The sequence below is a fragment of the Nothoprocta perdicaria genome, unplaced genomic scaffold (genome assembly GCF_003342845.1).
Source record: "Nothoprocta perdicaria isolate Ctin4 unplaced genomic scaffold, notPer1 scaffold_55, whole genome shotgun sequence".
In the NCBI taxonomy this organism is placed as follows: domain Eukaryota; kingdom Metazoa; phylum Chordata; class Aves; order Tinamiformes; family Tinamidae; genus Nothoprocta; species Nothoprocta perdicaria.
In genome coordinates, this window is record NW_020455810.1 from 3,290,903 (window position 1) to 3,314,001 (window position 23,099).

At 35.3% G+C, this 23,099-nt stretch overlaps 1 protein-coding gene across 1 annotated transcript in view; it reads left to right on the top strand.

The window, feature by feature from the left end:
* Window positions 1-23,099, top strand: part of SEMA5A (semaphorin 5A) — a 246,129-nt gene that overhangs the window by 165,362 nt on the left and 57,668 nt on the right. The window contains exons 12-16 of the mRNA XM_026048536.1: window positions 257-464; window positions 8,442-8,559; window positions 13,171-13,352; window positions 14,229-14,372; window positions 20,505-20,652. Of these exons, the coding sequence (XP_025904321.1) occupies window positions 257-464; window positions 8,442-8,559; window positions 13,171-13,352; window positions 14,229-14,372; window positions 20,505-20,652 (800 nt within the window). The remainder of the gene's footprint in view (window positions 1-256; window positions 465-8,441; window positions 8,560-13,170; window positions 13,353-14,228; window positions 14,373-20,504; window positions 20,653-23,099) is intronic.

Here is a 23,099-nt window from a genome sequence, read left to right on the forward strand (position 1 = left end):
AGTGCACTACAATTTGGTAAAAAAAAAAAAAAAAAAAAAAAAAAAAAAAAGAAAAACCTTCATGAGTAAATTTTGTGATTGTGAATTCATAATAAACAAATTTGCAATGCTTATTTTCCATTGTCTACTGATGTGAAGCTTAAACTCTAGTTAATGTCTCACAGCTTAAGCTTCTTTGAAAGCTTCTGAAATGGAAGATGGTTCTCTGAATGGCACTGAATAGAGAGAATCACTACTTTTCATCTTACTTTTACAGATTATGGCACTATTAAGAAGGTACTTGCCCCAATGAACCAAACATCCGGCAGCTGCCTGCTTGAGGAAATTGAACTCTTGCCAGCGAGTAAGAGGGAACCCATCAGGAGTCTCCAGATCCTGCACAGCCAGAGCGTTCTGTTTGTGGGCCTGCAAGAGCATGTGGTTAAGGTGCCCCTGAAGAGATGTCTCTTCTACAAAACATACAGGTATAGAGGATCATTGAGCTTTCTTGGAGAAAACTGCATGTCAGCTTTGCGGGGAAAGTGGGAAGTCAAAGTGGCTGCAGATTATTTACTACTCTGTAGTCGTGGCTTTGTATGTACACTGCTCATTGGAACAGTCTCTGGGGACTTCTCTTAGTAAACTAACTTGCTATCACAAGATGGGACTCTCAAGAAATTGTATTGGTATTTAAATGACATCATACAGAATTTGTATTGCACAAATGAAACATTAAGGAATGGTTTATATTGCAAATAATTACCTGATGATGTGCAACAGAGCTGTTGATGTAATATATTTAAAGCTTAAAATTAAAAGATAAATTTGAGATATTTTCAGTTGATCAAATTCTGCTCTAGAAATCTGGATGGACTAGGGAATGAGGGAGTTGTTATGTACAAACCTATTTCATTTATGCTGTCTCTTACATTGCAGCACTTAGTTACCTTTACTTTAAAAAAGTTGGTTCTTCCCAATTCTTTTCTGCTAAAATAGAAGTAATAGGAGATAAAAAGCCCCACTGAAGGTCATGCAAAACTGACTTTAAGGAAAATTGTAGGCCAATTTCTACATCAAACTGGTTGATTTTATATCTATCATAGGGGCAAGGTTCAGCTTTCTTTCTTTTTTTGTAACTACTTTAAAAAGGATATTTGGTGGTACCGTAGCCCTTTTTGGTTTGGTTAATGACTTGGTTATGTGAAGGACTTGGGTTTGTGTGTGTATGTATGCATGTGCATGTCTGTATATCAGGAGGGAAAAAGTTTAATGACATTCCTGTGCTTTTCTCTTCCATTATCCCAATGAGATGATTGTGCCATTCTGGTTGTGCAAGATGTTGAATGTGTTTTCATGAATACATCTGTTTATGAATATAGATGTGTTTAGTGGGACTGGCTGTTATCCCTTATCTTCTTAGGGACATGTGCATGATAGGAATGATTAAATCAAAGATCTCAGTAGATTGGTGTCCTGTATTAGCACCAAGCCTGCGTTCCACTTGAAACAACTCCAGGCTGCATCCAAATTCAGCACATTTCAGTGCATATGATATTAATGAGGTTATGAAATTCTGAGCATTCAGCCTTGTATTAAAACATTAAGAGGAGGAAACTGAGCTGTCCCCAGTTTACTGAATAGAACTGTAAGTCTCACATCCTCATGGGTGCTCCATTGATAATTTATTCCTCTGCCCAGAGGAATATGAATTATCATCCTCCATCGATGTGACTTGCTCAAAGGAAGCAACTATTCTTCATGAGGATTTTCAGTCATATCTTCTGTAGCTGTATCACTTTGTTTGGAATCACTAAGTATTCAATGCACCAAAAGGATAGCCCACCATGCTTTCTTCCCAGTAAATATAAGTTCACCAATTCTCTCTCTTTCTGTTTTGTGGGGAAGGAGATGATTTTGACCTGTAATCTCGATAAAGTATGGCGTCTTCTTACATCCATCATGGGAAACTGAGAAGCTTTAGATAATCCAGACTTAATCTTTCTCTCACCTACCATTTTTGACTTCATTAGACTGTTCTGGCTCACCATGCTGAATTTGGAGGCTATTTGCTTTTGTACATGCAGAGAAAATGTATGTACCTTACTCAAGGCCATGAATTTGACTAGACAAGAAAAACCTAACCTGAAACTTAGTCATTGCATTACTCAAATTCTTGTTATTGCTTACCAGCTGCTACTTCTGTGCTATAGCAAATGGTAATTAGAGGAAAATCTTATCGAGGAAAAAAAGATTGATAGACTAGGATACCAATACTCCAAGTTACCCTGGAGCATTGTGATTCTTTGGTTTTGATTATTTTAATTTTATCTACTCACATTTATCATGTTTAGGACTATATAACTGCACCAAGGCTATATAATGAACTTTCATCAATAAAACAGGAGTTTCTTTCACAGATGAAGGGCAAAGTGTAGTTTTTAATATCTGCTTCACATAATTTTTGAGAAATAGAGCATGCTTGTATGTAAATAACAGCCTTAAAAAAGCCAAAAATCTGAAGAAGTACTAGCTCATCTGTTTTTATATGTTAGTAGCAGAGGGTTCAGAGTCTAATCTTTTCTTAACTTTTTTTTTTAGTTTTATTGCAAAAGTTTCAGACTATGTGTCTTCAGAACATGATTTTGGTCTTTTTGTTAGGTAGACTGTTCCATAATCTAATATCTCAATGTCAAGAAAACTTTCTTGTGATTGTCTATTTTTTCTTTACATAAAAACAATTTTTATTTCAGCATTTCTTGTTTTGCCTTCATGTATCAACCTCTAAAGCCCATCTTTATTAGAAGTTTATCATGTCCCCTTGTCACTGATATGCTATACATATTAGGTCATTAATATTTCCTTATAAATCCATTCCTCGAGTGCTTTTATAAGTAGGATAGGTATTCTTGTTGATGGTTTCCTGTGATGAACATTTTCTGTGATTTAAGTCCTATTCCACCAGTATCAGCTCAGCTCTGCATAATCCCTTTTACCTTTTTGTAGTCATTTGCTCCCACAGTCATTTTTATCAAAGGCAGTTGAAAATATTATTTTACATTTGAAAAGGAATTTGATTTTTTTTTCTACTGATCTAAGTACAGTTCATTGTATCTCTTAATACTAGGGCAGCAGAGAATATCACAAGCAGAGCCTATTGTCCTGTCTTTGGATAGAGTTGTTCAGTACTTGCCTTTATGCCACAATGTTTATTTTCACTATATATGAATTGCCATTTCTTGCTTATTTATGCTGACTATCTCCATGCAGGGTGTCTTCCTCAGAGCTCTAACGATGGCTGAGTATTTTGAAAGTCCTGCTTGTAATACTGCTATCTTCAAGAATGAGTTGGAGGGGATGGGGGGAAAGTTTGGTTTATGTGAATTATTGCAAATGGTTGATCAGAAAGCTTTTTATGCAACAGAAAGCTTTTTATTGCATTTTTTATGTTATGCTTTTTATGGCAGGCACTCTGACATCAGCATATTAATTGTTCTAGTTTGGCTCTCCTTGCAAAAAATGCTTCTGATTTGACTAGACTTTTATTACCTGGGTATTACATTTCACTCAGGTATATCATAATTTTACAAAAGACCAGCAATACTATTTGTTGGAGAAACTATTTGCACTCCTAATTCAACAGCTCTCAGCACTTCTTCAGATTGGGTAGGCCAAGAACAAACAACAGCTGACTTTTGTGCAGCTAATTAGCCATAGCTGAAGATGATAAAATAATTATCACAAACTACTAAGATCTCTAAAACTGCATTTCTTACTCCTGGCTTTCAGGACTTTATGTATGTAATAAGGAGCAAGACATACGAGGTAAGGACTCAGTCCTCTAAAAGAACTAGTCATCATTCTGTTACTGCCAGCTGTAGCAAAATTTGGCAAATTTGTTGAGGTTGTAGTTTGCACTGGATTTTTTCAATGTATCAGTAATAGGCATAGGGGCAATGAGAGTTTATATCATATGTACTACATAGTCTTGTCAAGCAAGTCATTGGGAATTGTTGTTCCTGATCAAAGATAGATTTAATGAACTTAGAAGTTTTGAAAACTAATTAATTGGAAGTTATGTCTAATTTCTGAACAAATAGTTCTGTCTGCTAAAAGCTATGCAATAGTGACTTATCTAATGTGTTTGAAAGATAGGAAAAATAATGTTTTTACATTATATATTTAAAATATTGCTGGGTAATAAAATTGTGAAATAAATAATAATTGGAAGTTTTCCTCATTCATAATTCCACTGGAAATGGAATCAATTCAAGCTATATAGACCAGCGACTGAAATATATTTTGTATTTCTTCTCTGAAAAACAAAGTTTTTCAAGAAACTGAGTGTGTCTTGCTAGCCGTAGACTTCCATCAGAGACAAACTGGGCTAATTCACAAACTGGGCATTCACATTTTCCTGCACTTCAAAACTCTTCTATATGGTCAACCATTTGTATATCTCTGCTTACATGCATTTTATTTTAAGAATTTTGATAAACAGTTAGGAATTTACAGCCTGCCCACACTATGCTTAATGCAGCATTCTTAATGGGACAAAAGAAAATGTCTTTTCCTTCGATTTGCAAAGTCCTAAGAAAAACAGATTTTGCGAGTAGTTATCATTTTAGAAATGACCTAAGAAAGAAGTGACCTAAGAAATAAAAATTTAAAACAGGCTTGTGGTTTTCTTATGTGCTGATTTCTTTGCTTTAAGCAATACCAAAAGATGAGGTTTAAGTTTAGGAAATTTTAATTCCAATGTTGCTGCTGGTAAGTTTTCATTTCAAATCAATTTACATGCATAAAGCAAGCCATTTTCAAAGAGATCATTTCAATAATTGCTTGATACTTGGTGATTAATTTCTCTGAGGAGAGAAATTAAAGAGATTGGAAGGTGAAAAATGTGATCAAGTTTGAAAAACTTTTATTTTAAATAATTTAAGATGTCCTATACAGGATTGCTACCCAGATAGGCCAGTTCATATACTATGCATCTCACTTCATAGTGCTCTGCATCAGTTGTTTTCTCATGAGAAAAGAGATCTCTTGATCTCTTTGTGGAGATTTTCTTTTTGTTGGGAGTCTACTATGGGCTTGGATGTTTGAGAGCAAGAGTATTCTTGCTGTGACTGTATGAACTGCAGTCAGGATTCCAAGAAGAGATTTTAGATCTGAAGGAGTTGTTCTTGTGAACATTTTCAGTCTTGGAAAACCTGTGGAACTTAATGAGAATGTTGTTATCTGCCTCATACTATTTAACTTCAAAATATTTTTATGGTAGAAATTCTTCTGTAGTTATTAAAATTTAAAACTAATATTAAAAGGTAAATTTGACCATATTTATTTGCTGATCTTAAGGCAAGTTTTTTTGTTTTGGTTTAGGTCTTTTTTTTCCCCCCCTTTTATGCATATCTAGATAGGTGGACAAATAAATGCATTTAATACACACATATGCACACACACCCTTATTATATACATCTCTCAGTATAGAGTCATATTTATTATTAAAGATGTATAGAAATAAATTTTCAAAAGGGGCCTTTAATTTTGTCACAGGAACTTGTAGGAGAATCCCCAAATCTCTTGTTCTGAGATAGCCTTGTAATGTAGGTAACTCAGAGTTTTGAGCCTATTTGCCTGCCATGGATTTGCTTTTGGCATTCTCTTACTCCTACCTCCTAATCAGAGTGTTGGAAACTGTGTCTGTCTGATTGACCATGGATGGGGACCTGGGATCCCACAGATCTTATTTCTTTCCAACAAATGATAAACCTCCATTCTCTTGTGGAGAGAGCTCTCTGAAAGATGGCTTTCAAATTTGTTCCCAGAATCATGGTAGAGCAACTTGCAAGCATCTGTATTCAAAGAGCTGTGAGTTATAAACCCTTCACTAAATAAATAAATAAATAAATAAATAATACATAAATAATATATAAATCCCTGGCTTTGGCTTTGAAGGTAGCAGCTTGTAGATTTAAGGCTAGTGTTATCATTGTATGCTGCTACACTGAATCATACCTAGATCTATTCCAATTGTTTTAAAGAAATGGAAGTAGGAGGAGGCAGTAGCAGTCCCACACAGAGTGACTGAGATGATTAAAAGCTTTGATTTTTCTTAACATTACAAGGAAGAGTTGAGCAAGACTCTGAATATTTCATACGCATCTCAGTTTGAGCCTATTGGACCCTCTAAATTGTATATCTACATTTATATTCTTTGACATCAGTCACCTCTCTTTGTAGATCCCCCTTCTTCGTTGCATATATATGTGCTAAACCAGTAATAATGAATACACTGACAGATACCTGTTTATATATGTCTAGCATCAGATATGTGTATCCATTTAGACCTGAAAGGCACAATGATTTTGGAACTTAAGGCAGTCTTTTATCTTTATATTCCTGTGAGGAATCTGTTTTATGTGGAGTAAGATGGAGACATCAGTTCAGTTGCTAATAAACACAATATATGGATTATAGAGGACAGTAATTGGAACTGGGTAAGCATAGGTAGCTCCGTAGATACACAGTTCTTGCTAACCTGCTTTAGACTAGTGTAACTTACACCTCCGTGAGTATTCAATAAAAATACAGTGTTTAAATGTTACACAATCATCACGAAACGTATGGAATCTTCACAAAGGTTCAGTGAATGCGTTGCAGAAGACATACTTGATAATTTACTTTTGATAACAAATGGTAAATGATGACATAGAAGAAAACTGGAATCAAGCAGTAGAAGCCAAAGCATGTAGAATAGTTTTGTAGTGAGAACCTTCTCTCTATGCTACTAGTGTAAGCTGCATCAAGGCTTTTATGATAAACCAATTCACCTTTATTAAGTGCTAGGGATATTACTTGGCACTTATTGGGAGTAACAAACAATACATTCATTTTCATATCTGATGAAATAAAAATTTAAGGCAGACAGCTAATATAAGCTGGCTATAAGATAGTTAATATATTATCCAGTTATGCCAGTTACTCTGTCCCTATTGGAAATGGTCTTCCTGTCAACTAAGAGATCTAATCCTAATTTTAAAAATTGTGCAAATTTCTAACAGTAATATGTAAAATGGTTTTAATTTAGGGTTTTTTGAAGAGGAAGGAGACAAAGTTAAATAATATCTAATTTTCAAGTTTACTTATAAAAATTTGGCAACCATGTAGAAGACAACAATTTATTTTGTTATTTCATCTATACAATGATGCAGTTCCATTTGCTGTTTTCTCCTTGGACAGGGAAGCATTAAAAAGGAATTAAATCAATATGAAATTTTTGTTTTTGAAGAGTAGAGACAGAAATGTGGATTAATAACAGTCCCATTAAATTTCATTGTTTGGACAGAAGTTCTGATCTTTGCAAACTTAAAAAGCTTTAATCTCTTTTGATCTGTAAATTTATCTCTGTTGTCTGTGTTTTTTGTTGTTGTTTTTGTTTAAATCTAGACACAGCTGTACAAAATTAGTAGGTGCTGTTATGCCTCAAAAGAAAATATTTGTAAAAGATGACACAATGGAACAAAAAATAGATAAACTTTTAAGCAGATATTACCTCTCATCTCCTTGTTATTTTAAAGCAAGAAGATATATATATGTATATATATAAAATATATAGTTTTGAGAGCTATTTGTGATCTGAGTTATTGAAAGCACATGAATATGAAAGTCCCCTGAGTTGTGAGGAAGGAGAACAGTAAGGGAGCAGTGTGCCAAGGCCTGTGGACATGGCAGAAGGAGGTAGCTCTTGTTTGAGGATAATGTTTAAGCCAGGCTTTGCCTCACTGCATGAATACATCTAACATGATGAATTGAACAGCCAGAAAGAGAGGACTGATTAGAAACTATTGGTGTGTTAGCCTATTGAAGCATATAATTTTTTTTTTCCAGTATGATGCTTAGATATCATGTCTGGAACACTTCCTTAGAATGCAACTTTAAAAAAAAATGACCACATGAAAGGAGTATCTCTTAGAGAAAAATTCTCATCACTTTGGTTGGAATAGTTAACCTGTTTCCAGGATTAATTTATAGATTATTTTCGGACACCCTCCCTCTATCTCAAATTTCCTTTTGAGAACCTATGTTCCTTTACCTGGAATCCTTCACCTGGAGCAGAAAATGTGTGTTTTTTTGACTTGCTGTCGTTTTATAGCAATTAAATTCTATGACTGTAATTCTAAAACAATTAAGTACAATATTAAGTTTTGACTACATATCCCTCATGCAGGGGGATATTCAGCTTTGCACTTTAAAGGAATCCTAGCTTTGTAGAGGCATTCAGATTCATTTATCACTATTTACTCCTTTGTCATTTCATCTGACCACGGCATTACAGAGATCACTTTCACAGTAGCCTCTGAATCTATGAAATATGAAGAGAAACCATCTGGTTATTGAGAGATCCTGGGGCCTGAACATATAAGGGTAAATGTTCATGTTGTGTGACTGGTTTTCATTCACAGTGCATGCATTGGATCCCAAGATCCTTATTGTGGCTGGGACATGGTGATGAAGAAATGCACAACACTGGAAGAAAGTCTGAGCATGAGTCAGTGGGAGCAAAGCATTACTGTGTGTCCAGTAAGTCCAAAAAATTTTTATTTATCTCTCAAGATTTGTGATTCTGTGTGGATCTCAAAAACAAAATGGTTGAAAATTTCTCAAGCTCAGAAAGAATTTTTTCATAGCCTCAGGCCTTCCCACCACATTTGAATCAAGAGTTTAGTTTCTTATCAAACTGCTTTATCACATGATCAAATTATTTATTGTTCTTTCAAAAGGTAGTTGCTTTTTTGCTGCAACATCTGTATGTTGCAGCAAATCTCTTCACAAAAGATTTGAGAGGTTGACACATTTTTCCTTTGCAATATTTTTCCCCATTTTGTACTTTAAAGATGCAATTACTGGAAGATCTTTCATTTTAAGACCATAGCAATAGCTATTAGCAACATATATTGCTAATATAAAGAAACCATAGAATTTGTTCAAAGTGCATAGAGAGATAAATTATATTGGAGTAAGGTCTACCTCACATAATGTCACAAGTGATAGTTGCAGCAAATACACTTAATATTTACCGTTGCTAATCAATTCGCTTTAAAAATTATTTTGAATATAAATTTAATATGAAATAAATAGCAACAAAGTTGATTTTATACCCCTTCTTTGCAATATGACTCCAGTGTTGTTTTAACAGTGATTCTTTTCCCTCTCATCTATGAGCAGGACAGAGGGAAAAGGATTTTCCTTCTTCTACCAAACTCTGCCTGTTGTAGACTTACGCTACTTTGTCTTCTGTTCATGAAGAGGAAACCTTTACCATTCAATTCTTCACCAGTAACAAGGGTTTCCTAGGCTCGTCCCCACGTGCTGTGTATGAATTTATACTAATATGACATCCATGTCCTATTCTTCATGTCTTTAACAAGCTCATCCTTACCTCATCTCATTCTTACTGACTATTAGTAATCTTACTGACTATTAATCTCTATTAGGCTGTACTTGTTTAAGGAATTAAAAATTTGCAGGTTCCATGTGGAGCACTTCTAACTCTTGTTTGTGATCTCTACATGTGTTGCAGCAATCTGATAGACAAAAATCACTGTGCTGATTTTGAAGTCCTCGGGAACTAGCTTCTGAGTGCTGGGTTGTCAGTGCTTGACATTATTAATCATTCAAACAAAATTTTGTCCTGTCCTCTGCGTCTGTGGTCCGACATAGTGGCGCAGTAAAAAAGGCCTTCATTGGATTCATCTGCATTATCATTTTGGTTCAAAATCAGGAGAAGCTTCGAGGACATATAGCTTGATTTTTCACTTTTACTGATCTCGGTTCACATCAGAAACCCACCTTTGAAGTACATAAGCTGCATTACTTTCATGTTAAATTAAAACAACAGTGTGATATGAACTGATAGGCATAAGGTCCATAGCCATAGGGAGTCTATAGGAAACCCCACAAAATGTGAATGGTGTATGCAGTATGCATGTTCAACACCAATTGTTTTACTTACTGGATTTGAAATTTATGTCCTTGCCACTTGGTAATACAGATACAGCCACTGTCTCACAGAAAGGCTGAGTTCAGTCACTAGTGCAGCCCATCATTGTCAAGTAACTAGATGCCCTGTAACTAGATTCACTTCCAAGTGTGAAGCATATCATATCTCCTTGCAGTATTCCCACAGAATAAATGTGGTTACGTGGAGAGCTTGCTGGTGGTCTAGCTGGGGTGCTATATTGGGAAGAATTACTGCAGTGGGTGGGTTTGTTATTTGCATGGGCAGTCTGCCTATTGCTTAGTCTATGAATTCTGGCATTAACTCTTACTTTCTTTAGTGGTTATAAAAGAGGAGGGATTCGTGGCTTAAGAAAGAGACTTCAATTGTGTCTGGTTCAACTGAAAAGCAATTTTTTTATTCTGTCTTACATGACATTTTTGTAGGATCTGACAGTGCAGACAAAGTAGAGAAGCACCAAAGACTGGCTTGCAAATCCATCCACATCTCTGAGACTTATTCTGCAGATCAGAGATGACAAGATAAACCAAGTAATCCCAAAAGGGATTACAGAAATAGGAATTGCATACTAAAAAAAAAAATAATAATAATATTAATGAACTATCTCTGTAAATTGGAAGGGATAGTTGTGGTATTTTGCTTTCTAAAACCTTAAAAGCCTGTTATTGTACAAATTTTTGACTTCGTAGAAACTTTATTTTAAAACAGCAATGTATTCTGGTAAATTGCAATAGGCTACAATTTGAGTTAGTAAAGCTTTCAATTTTTTTTAGCTTTTTTTTTTAATGCTATATTCACAGGATATACAAGCCAAGATATCATTTATTATGTTTTGCAGGTGGCTAAGCTGTGCACATCCATGTCTGTTGCTGTATCCAGCTAAGATAATGTTGAAAACAAAACTTATCAGGGCATTACAAAACTTTCTACCATCTATTCTGGTTCCATTTGGTTCCAATGTATTGATTGATCTTTTTAATGCTACAGAAAATTTGAGAGACAAATGCATGGACATTTTTTTTTTCTAAAACCAAATGATTTGAGGCCTTTTGATTCACTGGCAAACGAAAAAAAGAAAAATTAAAAAAGAGAGTATAACAAGTTGCAATTCTCAAGTAAATATTTTAGGTATTGTTTTGGTGGGCATGAATACGCCAATTCTGTGTACAATAATAAGTGCTGTTGTACACATACCTGTTTTGAACTTCATCCATTTGGTCAGATAGTGCTGTAATTTGTCTAATATTTTTTCACAATGATGAAGGAGCTTGTTTATAGTTCTGAGGAACAGAAGGGATTGCTCTGAGAAGAGCTTTACAAGAGTTGGGGGAAATCAGACAAACCTGCCATCAGTATATGTTTCCTAGCTCGTGCCTTTATGCAGGTTTGATGAATAACTTTCCTGTCATTTGTTGTAAATTATAGTAACCATAGGCAACTGCAGGTTTAGTTTCTAATTGGAGCTGCGATGGTAAAAAGGCTTTGGTACAACACAGGAAAGAAAGCATTAAAGATATTTTTCACACTTCTGACATTAATTGGACCGGGGAAATATCATTAGTGGTTTATGGACTATATATATTTTTAAAAACAGCAATGTAAGAGAGAAAGTATGCTTGTCAGTTAAAACACAACAAAGCATTTCACATGAAGTAAGAGCAGACACTGCATGTGAGCAAGGATCAGTGCATTATTTTCAGCCAACAGGTGTCATAACTCCAGAATGATGAATAATGAGTGAGCAGAATATAAATGTATATGTTCCTTGGAGAAGCAGTATCTGTGAAGGATAAATCATGAGAGAAATAATTAATAATGAAATTAAAAAACCTTTTCCAAAGTGAAATGAATCAGCCAGCATGTCTTTTTTTTGTGATTGATTTGATTTTTGTATCTTCAGATTATTAGTGAAACATATGCTTCCCACCATGGATAAATGAAGTGATATTAAAAATAGTCAAGGGAGATACCATTGACACGATTTCATTTAATTCATAATAATTTTTCAATTTTACCTCCTAGTGGAGTATATGTGTTACATTGTTCTAACACATTTGATAAGATATGAAGGAATGCAACAGATTCTTAATCTTATTCTTAGATTCTTAATCTAAGAATAAATTTAGGTACTGTTTAGTTTTCCTTTATTAGTTCTGTTGCGTTAACTGAAAAATAAAATGTGATAACTGAACCTCGCAAGTCGATTAACATTTAAGTGAAAAAATGGCCATCTTTTCCATTTATGAGGATAACCAGGGTAAACACTTGGTAATAATAAATAAATAAAATTAATATTACAAAGGCCAAGAGAGCTGAATTCCTTATGTCCACTTTCAGTTTCTTTGAAAGTTCCAGTAGCAGTGAAGACTGATAGAATTGGAGTTAAAGCATTTTATTTAGCTGGACAGTTCCCCATCAATTATAACAATAAATTATCTCAATTATATCAATTAAAAAATCATATTAACATGTGTTTTGATAGCATAAGAATACTATCACAATAAGATGAGAAATAAGATGAGAATGATCTGAACCCTAAAACTATAAGTGTTGAGAATTGACTGTAGTGGGAGGGGAGCTGGTTCACCACTTAGAATAGTATGCTACTTTTGCCTTTAAGGATGTTTTTAGGACACATGCATATAATGACCTAAAATGTTTATTGATACTCATACCTAACAACACATCTAATTCTTTTGAAATGATTTTTGAAATATATGTATATTTCAAAAAATGATTATTAAAAAAAAAAAGGAAAAAAAAAAAAAAAAGGAGGAGTGCTCATCCTGAAGATTTGAGGTTGATTCAAGCCTTTCCCTTAATTTGAACGTTATCCCGTGCTATCTCTTATTTTTGGTCTAGATCCAAGTTTGCATAAGCATTCTTGCTCAGAAAGTGAAACTGTTTATTCTGTGTAATTACTGTAGAGAGGCATGGTTGTCAAAGGTATCAGTTAATCACAGTTATTTTCCTGGCTACAGGAGAAGATTTCAGTGGCCCATATCGATTGGGGGTGTTGGAGTGGGTGCTGGGGCTTATGCAGCTGCAGAAATTGCAACCAGAAGAGTTTGCTGTGTGGGAGGCAGAAAAAAAAAAAAAAAAAAAAAAAAAAAAAAAGCAAAGAAAAAGATACCAGGATTCAGAAAAGGCTTTTCTGTTCTGTTTGTTCCTAGACCAGGAATTTGACTGTGGACGGAAGTTTTGGAGTGTGGTCCCAGTGGAAGCCCTGCATCCACACGGATGGTGCCAGCATTGGCTCTTGCCTCTGCAGGACTCGTCTGTGCGACAGCCCAGCTCCCCAGTGTGGAGGTTGGCTCTGTGAAGGACCGAGCGTGGAAATTGCCAACTGCTCCAGGTACAACGAAATTTCACAATTGCAATACATGAAGATTAACGACACTTAAACTGATATTTTCTACTGAAATAATCTTTTTTTTTCCTTCTTTATTATTGAGTCTAGTTAGTTTTCAAATTTTAAAAACCACTTTATTTCAAAATCAAGTAAGGCATTATTTTAACTTGTGCTTTTATGATGAAACTTCAAGAACTCATTGGAATTTGATTTTCTTGATTTTCTGTTTGTTCTGTTTTGTCATCAATACAGAAAGTGTAGACTAGGCATTGTAAAGTTGTAGACATTGCTGAGGTGTTTTTTTTTTTTTTTCCCCTCCTGTGGGACAGGGTAAGAAATTCCTTTTTAGACTTTTGGTCCACTACTTTTGTACTGGAAATATCTTACTGAAATTGTGATCTAATACATCTTAACTCTTATTTCTCTTGAGACTTTTTTCTCTTTTCTAATCATTTCCTTACAGAAGAGGGAGCAAAACCTGACATTTAATCTCCCTTTAAAAAGAACCACAAATAATTAATTAAATACATAATTTAAAGTTATCTTCATGACTTTGATACAGGAATTTGAAGATCAGATCTACCCAGAATAGACTGACTGAAAGATACTGAATAGCTTCATATCTTTGGACACTGTGTTTCTGTATTTTACATATTATGCCATGGAGTCTGCCTAGCAGCTGCTGATACAAAGCAGGGAATATGGAAGGATGAGAGCACTTATATTTTAGCTCAATTTTTTTTTTAAGAAATGGAACATCATGCAGAATAAATGATTTCTACAGAAATATTAATGGGCCGGGTTCTGTTGCCAGTCACACCTAATCAGCCATTCGCTATGTATAACAGATGACAGAGCCTGAGCTTTTTGTTCTACCAGAAATGGAGGCTGGACGCCATGGACTTCTTGGTCCCCTTGTAGTACCACTTGTGGAATAGGCTTTCAAGTTCGCCAGCGCTCCTGCAGCAACCCAACGCCTCGACACGGAGGACGTGTCTGCGTGGGGCAGAATCGCGAGGAAAGGTGAGCTCTCCTTTCTCTATCGTTTGCTTTAAGTTCTTCTGCTCAGCTGTATTCAGCACTGTGCTGAAGCAATCCTCTTTGCTGCCCCTTGAGACTCGGAAAGCTGATTCTCCTGGAAAATTGATTGCGGTGTGTCTTGAACAGGCTCAAGAATCTGGAATTCAGAGCAAAATATAGCAAGGTCACAATACTGTGTTACTGATACTGTGAGTTAATTTTCCATCTAAAATTAATTGAGCATGTGTATAACATGTTGGGAAGTTTCAGGGGCTTCATTTTGTAACTTTCAGGGGCTTTGTTTAAATAACAAAATTACAGCTTGGACTCAAAAATGTTTTAGTAAGGTTTCAGGAAAGCTTAAATTGTTTGTGTGTGTGTATATATGTATTTATATATATATGTATATTGTATACATATCTATATTACATGTAATATATGTATGTTACATATACATGCTATATATATTTATATATAAACCCCTCATAAGATCAAGTCAGGCATCTAACTCAAGATTTGATTTCATAGTCTGCTATGCACAGGACTGGGCTTCTTGTCACTAGCTGAGAATGTAAAGCTTAAGTCTCTGATTCCATTAGCCGTACATCTTAAAGCCTCTAATTTGCAAGTTATGTGCCATGAATTATAACAGCAATTAAATGTTTCTTTAAACCAAAGATATCCATTAAGGCAGACTACAATTTCTGTATGTATTATCTTATTTTCTGAGGCTTGCCAAAAAGTTTGCAAGCAGAAGACTTTGAGTAGTGTTAGCATTTGGAGTACTGTAGTATCATTCCAAGAGATATGTGAGGGTAAATTTGCTCTCAGTACATACTTGTAGCTTACTCCACAAAATACTTTCACATAAGCAAAGAAGGAATGATTTAGCATCATATGTTGCAGCCAGATAAAAGCAAGATTCAGTAACTTTTGTGATCAGATTCAATGAGGGATTTCCTTATACATCAGCCCTACCATTTTGTCAGATGAAGAGATCCCAATGAAGGGAAGCTGCATCACATATTTATGTACTGAAAGAAGATCAAGAACAGGATTCTGTCATTCTGATTCCAAGGGTAAAGCATCAGTATGGCAGCACACGTGAACACTTCTTGCTGTTTCAGAACCCATGATTATATAAAATGATTTCATCACAGAGGGGAGCATTTTATTCTTCTGTAAATTGCTTTCTGAAAGTAGGTTGTTCAACAAAAAAGCTGTCACCACCAAATGCAGAATTACTTGATTTACATAACTCTTTCCATCATGAATAAGTTACTGATATCTTTGAAGTGATAGGTCAGTCTAGGGCAAGGCACAGTAAGAGTGAATATAGAAGAAAAGAGTTGTGTTTGAATAGCCATTTTGGTGCTGGCTGGAATATGAATGTTAGAAATTATTGTTTATCTTAATTTTAACATGAAATAAAAAGGTCAATAAGGAGATTTAGGGAGATGCAGAAAACAAATACTTAGGCGATTGTAAAAGCAAAAATGTCTGCTATTAAGAAAACAAATGCACTAAAAAAAAATGGAAAGTTATACAATGAGTTGAAACAGTAATAACTTTAAAAGGTTGATTTTTAATATGTATTTGTTCTGAAGAAACAGGAGTTTTAAGGTTCTGTGCTTTTGTAGCCTGCAAGGAACATGTCCTTTTGCTCCTTATTCAGCTGAGCAGCAATCTGAGATGGATGCACCTGTGAACTTATTGCAGAGCACCCTTGGTTTTTCTTAGTTCCTCTACCTGTTTCATCTCTCCTTGAAGCACCCTTGCCTCTAACAAATATTACATCTCCATATCCAGCCCGCTTCAACTGAGTTGCTTGCTCACAGCAATCTTCCTACCCTTACTCTGATCTTGTTCAGGTTACTTGTGATGTGTACTGATACTTTCAAAAGGATCCATATAGTTTAGTTCAAGGTGTGCTATGTTAGAAAATTTTGCCCTCTCATGCATTGCCCTATTCAGCATGGGGTGAAACAAATCCTCCTACAAATGTGATGAATATACAGTTTTAGTTATGTTCATGTATTAAAGGTGAAACATTTGACTAGATTATATCTGTTTTTCCTCATGAAGGCCATGTTCCTACAATTTTTTATGTAGCAAGCAAGTTCGTGCTTGTTAATCATTCTCTTGAAATACATGGCAATAGTTACCAAATTAAAGTCATACTGTTGCATACTCTTTTGCTAAAATGGGGAATTAAAAACATTTGAGAGTGCTGCAAAAACTAGGATACAAAGCCAATTTGCTCTGTAGAAATAGGTCAAAATTGAAGCTGATGTCCTGTATGTTTAGAAAGAGCATGGAAAGAGTAAAACTTGTATTTTAATAAAGCTTGTTTATCAGAAGAAATATATATAGGTTGTGAAACTCAAGATGGAAGACATCTTGATATTCTTTAGGGATTTACTAATTTACATTTTTTTCCTGTGAGTGGAATATTCCCTGAAGCTGCTGGAAAAATCTTCAAGTTTTAGTTTACATAGTTTACATGTCCTCTCTTTATTTCTTCATTGAGTAAAAATGTTTATCGAACCTCTTTCTGTGGAAAGAGGACCCACTAAAGCGACTGATTTCCCTCTATTTTGTGCAGAAATGAGGGATATGAGAGCAAGAAGCCTTTGTTTTAGTAAATATATTTGTCTTCCATGACATAAGAAGAAAGAAAAAAAGACACAGCCAATCAGAAAAACAAATTATTTGGAGGTGAGGAGTAATGCTTTGAAAACCCTGGAAGATTTCTGTTGTTTTAGCCATCTCCTCCCAAAAGGCATCTGTTTGCATCATATGTCTACTTTTGATTTCAGGAATGCAGCATTCCCGTCAACTTCAGTATAGAGTGTGCTTTCCATAAGTCAACAGCTGGTAACCACTAGTACCTGCTACAAAGAAAGTATTTCATAGAAATAGGATAGAGGATGGAGTATTTCATAGAAAAAGGATAGTGATGGAGATTTGTTTTTCTTAAATACACTCTAGTGCAATACTATATTAAAAATTGAAAATTATGTGTTTAAATAAAATAGAATCTCTTTAGACATCTAAAAAAACCTCACCTTTAATCTTGAGGTACTCAGTACTTCATGTCAAGATGGAAAAAACCTCACATATTAATAAAGGATAGTCAGATCAGGATAGGAACAAGAACAGTTGCAGTTGTACTGGAATTTGGAATTGCCTCAGTAAAAATTAAAAACTACTCCATGAACTACTGATTATCAACTAGATCTGGATAGAGGGTGCTCTCTGTCTCCCCTGTATGATAAGTCATTTATTTAAGGCATTTGAACTTGAGTTCCCTCTTGCATGGGAAGGGTCACTGTACCGAACGTGCCTTTTTCTAGGCTGTTCTCCCTTCTGACCTGATCACAGTCAGAGAAGGGATTAGGGGAGAGGGCAGTCATTTCACAGATCTAAGTTTCTTATATTGCATGCTTTGCTGAATTACTCTAAACTGTTAGCCCTGTGGGTCCTGAGAACAAATTTGAAAGGGGAAGAGAGAGCAAAAGTGCAAATGGGAAAAGGGGGTTACTGAGATACTTGAAATGCAGCCAAGAAGAGCATAATAAAACTTGGCTCAAAAACCCTTGCTGTAGCAAAGCTCTGAAAGACCAGTTGCAGGGATGTCTCTCAGTATAAAAGCATATTTTATATTTTCAGGAGATGGCTCACTGAAGCAAAAATAAGATTGCAGTTATATGCTTTGATGTTCCTTTTTTTTCCCTTAAGAAACAAAAAACAAATAAACCAAAATAAGGCTTTTTTCTTTACTTTTTTGTTTGTTTCTTTCTTTCTTTTTATTTCTTTCCTAAATGAAAGCTAAGCATTGAATGGACCTCTTAGATGTTTTTCAGTTTCCTTTTGCAGTTTCAGCTCTGTCCCTTGGTCTTGGTTACCAGACTTCTGACACTGTAAACCTTTGAAGTGCTTACTGTGTCAATTGTTATGTTTATTTTCTGTCTCCCACTTAAGTGACAGAGCAGGTGACATGGCACTTTGACATTTAGAAGAGGCACTGTACAGAGAAGTGAAGTGTAATGATTCTCATCTATGTGAGATTTATCACAGTTAACTTTAGGTGTCTACAGTGTGAGTATTAATCTGACAGTCAGATGTCTGAGCTGTACCATAGTCTGTAGAAATCTCTTCAATATAAGAAATGGAGAATAGAGAGTCATTTGTCTTGCTTTACTGTAGATTCCTGCACTTGGTCAAATTAATCATTCTAGTCTCCATTGTTTGTATTGATGAACTCTCCATTGACTGTAATGGGAGATGAGACAACCGTCTCCCATGCAGACACTGAAAGTTAGATGAAATTAATTCCACAGCTACCTTAGACTGATCTGTCCAGACTACCTTTATAATCAGTGGAGAGAAATCAGTGCAACGAGGATTTGATTTGTAGGACCTACGTTAGGCACTCTACTTTAGGGTGACATGAATGATGTTTTTAAAAATACTATTTCTTTCCATTGACTATTGTTCAGTTTTAGATGATAACTTCATTTATAGTCATCTACTCTGTAAAAGTCTGGTTCTAGGTGAGATAAGCCTTACCATACATTATAATTCTTATGCATCCATGCATCTGTAATTTCCAACTTCACAAAGAAAATTAGCCTATGCACAGGCCACTGATGTAAATAATGTACTCAAATCATGTACTGAGGAATTTAGAGAAAGCAGATTAGTAAATATTAGGGGGAGTTTTTCCTCTTACTGGAGAACCATGGAAGAGGTCAATACCTGCTCTTGACAGTTTCCTTAACTGTAAAACCAAATCTTACTCTCTTATTTCTCTCCTACTCAACCTCTTAAATTTCAAGGGAGTTGCTGAGACCTAAAGACAAGTTTTGAATCATAGACTACAACCTACATGATAAACCTGCAACCACATATAACATAAAGAAGCAGCATCCAAAGAATTTGGAACATAAAATATACTCAGTAAATAAAAAAATGTTTTCTACAAAAAAAGTGGTTATAATTGCTATTGTTGAAAATATTTATAGTTTACACTAGCCTTGCTTCTGTTTGTGTAGGAATACATTATTTAAGTTTTCATTTCATGAGAGCACAAAGTGATGGAAAGTTGCTAGAAAGGAAGGAATACAGCAGCCCATGTACGAAAATAGGAAATATTGTAACTGATTGATTTCTTTGTTTGGGACAGTCAGAAGTAGTAGAATCAAGAACTACTCATGGACTTTCATAAGAGATCAGAACAGCCTTTTTGGATCATCCGATTTCTGAGCATCTGTCCTGGCTTTAACTTATCTTGAATAAAAACTTAGTCTCTTTAAGATACCCAGTCACAACTTGTGATGGCCCATATCTTTTATACCTGTGAAGAAGGTCTTTACAAGCAACACTTAGTATTACTAGATGACAAGTTCAAAAGAGGAGGAGTTTGAGTTTTTTACAAAATAAAATGAGAAAGTTCACTAAAAGTTGGGGCCATTCCAAATGATTAAATATCACATTACAATAACAACACCTTGATAGTTTAAAAAAAAAAAAAAAACTAAACTAAAACTAAATATAAGCAAAAATGATTTTTAAGAAATGCCATTATTAGCTACCATCAAAATAATTCACTTCTTTATAGCTAGAGTCACTATTTAAGTTTTATTTTACCCATAAAATTGGAGATACTGCAGAAGGTGAAGAAGCCATTTCCACTATCTAAGAAGGAAAGAAATGGATTCTAATCAAGGCTTAGAAACTGACAAAAGATTGCCTACATAAATGATTATCTTTCATTTAGTTGAGTCAGTCCTCACTCCATATATCTACAGTACTTTTTGCTTATTTGAATACTGAGGTAGTTGTCTACTTTGTGTGTTCCTTGTATTTTTTGTATCGCATAGGTTGTATAAAGGCACTGAATAATCCAACAACATCTTTTGCCCTTTCCCAATTATTGGGCCAAAATCATAATCAAGTCTACTGTGCAGCTGTTCAGAGCTTTAAAAATGGAGAAGGGTTCTTTGTATAAAGTATTTCCATGTATGAAATATGTCTGAATAATGCAAAAGAGGAGTTTGGAGGAGAGATATCTTTTCTGGTACAAAATTAATTATTATTTCCCTCTCTCTCTTTTATTTTCCCTTCTTGCAGATATTGCAATGAGCACTTGTTGTGCCCTCCTCATATGTTTTGGACGGCTTGGGGTCCATGGGAGCGCTGCACGGCGCAGTGCGGCGGAGGGATTCAAGCTCGGCGCAGGACGTGTGAAAATGGTCCCGACTGCCCTGGCTGTAGTGTGGTAAGTCATGCTCGGCGTTCCTTATGGCCCATACGCCCAATTCCCGACATGAGTCATCAGAGCGTAACCATATTGCGCTGCGCTTATGTGGCGCTCTGTTCTTCAATGGTCAACCCCATCAAAGCCAGCAGAAAGGAGGTGGTTGCAGCATCAGGAAGTGGAGGGAAAGTCTTAGCAAGAGTGGGTAAAAATAAGATGTACCTTAGAGTTTTGTTTCATGTTGCAACATCTAATGTTGGGTTACCACTGAAAAGGGGAGAGATCCATCTCTTATCTCTTCAGCTGTCCCAGTGATTATGTAACTTCAGAGCCAGTGATTATGTAACAAGGCAACCCAAATGTTTCTTCTTATTATTATATTTTGAAAACTTTTGCTTTAATGGTTTTAATAAAATTTAATTTTGAAATATAGGCTTGTCCTACCTAATACTGTGTACCAAAGGAAACAACCCAAACCAGAATAGATAGAATCCAAGAATAAACCCCACTGTTCTTGCAAAATGAAGAATGTGGGTAGGGAATCTGTATTTTGCTTAGCAGGTTGAAGTGGGTTTGAACCTAAAAACTGCCCTTTTTGAGTCAGAATTTTTGCAGTCATAAAAGGACTTTGTAGATAAGTGTATCTAAGCAAAAATACTTTGGATAATAATTACTCTGCTGCCTTCATAGTGTCTTAGAGTTTATTGTACTAATGTTGCAAATAAAATCTGATAGACTTTTATGTTTTCTCATAATTGCTGAGTGGGTGAAATACATATATATGTGTGTCTGTGTGTGTATATATATGTACATATATATATATATGAGGGTAATATCAAGAGGGAAAGGGCAGTAATATAAAGCCTCTGTATAATTTATTCCTCAGAGGTTCTTCTGCTCTGGTACTATTTTTCCTTTTTATTGTTACAGGGATGTATCCTTCAAAATAATTAAAAAATGGATTTTTACCATAGTGAATAAAGGAGAAGTTATTGTGCCTTGTTACTACTAGTTTCTTATCTTTACTGTGTGTTGTAAGGAAATACTAAACTTTGATTAATTCGTAGTGAAAGATACTTGCTGGATTTAATTTGTTTTTAAAACCTTTTCCACTGAGAATCTTACAGCAATTGGAAAGCTAATTAATCTCAAGAAAAATTGCAGTGGAAGCGGTAACGTTCTACCTTCTCTGTGGGTTATTGGATCTGCCTTGCAGATGTAAGATGTTACAAACCAACTCTCACCAAAAAAAGTCTAAAGGCCTATCTGAAAATAGACAGAAGGACATAAAGCTTTTTCTTTTCCAATCATTAGCTGACAGTATTAATTTCAAAGGAGGTTCACCAGGTCTTTTCTTCATCCTCAGTAAAGCTGTATGCTGGAAACTTTCATACGTTCATAACAGCACTAGTTGCCATAGAGTTTTTGTCGCTGCATAGTTCAAAGGCTGTGTAAAATCTGTATAGTCAGGACTTCTTTCATAAAAGGTGGGAAAGAAAAACAGGAAGATAGAGCACTATTTTTTAAGAGGAAGCTATAAGTGTTAGACTTGATTTCATCTCGAAAAATCAATTTTTCAGCCCTCAAAAGGGTAGCGTGGACTAGATACTGCCTCTGAAGCCCTTTCAACTCTGTTATGAGTCTTTGTTTTCAGAACATTCTTCCAAAGGGAGGAATAGAGGAGGAAACAACAACAACAACAAAAACAAAGAAAAAGAAAAAGAAAAACCCTTCTTTTATAAAGCTCCTGAGAGAAGGAATCCTGCCTGTTTGCCAGCACTAGCGATCACATCTTCTGTTTCCAGTCTAAGACCATACTGTGGGACTGTAGTACAGCCAATCTTAATCCATTCCTATACTCATTTTGAAGTTTTCCCACATTCATAGCTGTTATCTGGGTCCACCTAATTGCTTCTACTAAGTATTTTTGATACATCATTTATTTTTTCCCCTTTCAGCTTTGTTGTATTTCTGTTAGTTTGCAGTAGCTCAGCAGGTGGTTACTGCCTGTGTTTTGATTTTTTTTTTTTTTGTTTTATGCATGTTTCTCATAAGTACATTCCTTGGATTTATCAGTCCTATAGCAGAAATGAAGCAAGTCACTGGAATAATTTTTGTCATAACTGGTTAGAGAGATCCCTGGAGTCATTGCGATATTAGTATCTTATAACACAATAATAAAACTCTGGATGAGGAGGATAAAGAATAGTTTTCCAAAGACAAAATGCTTGAGATTATCTAATAAGATCATCACAGCTAAGTTTAAAAGCAGAAAAGCTCTGGCAATAGAAAGGTTAAGAGGATCACAAACAGGTATTACTATAATGAATTTCTTCCAAGGCTGAGAGAGCTGGGTCTGTTCAGCCTGGAGAAGAGGAGGCTGAGGGGGGACCTGATCAGCGTGTATAAATACCTCAAGGGAGGCAGTGAGGAGGAGGGGGGCAGCCTCTTTTCAGTGGTGGGCAGGG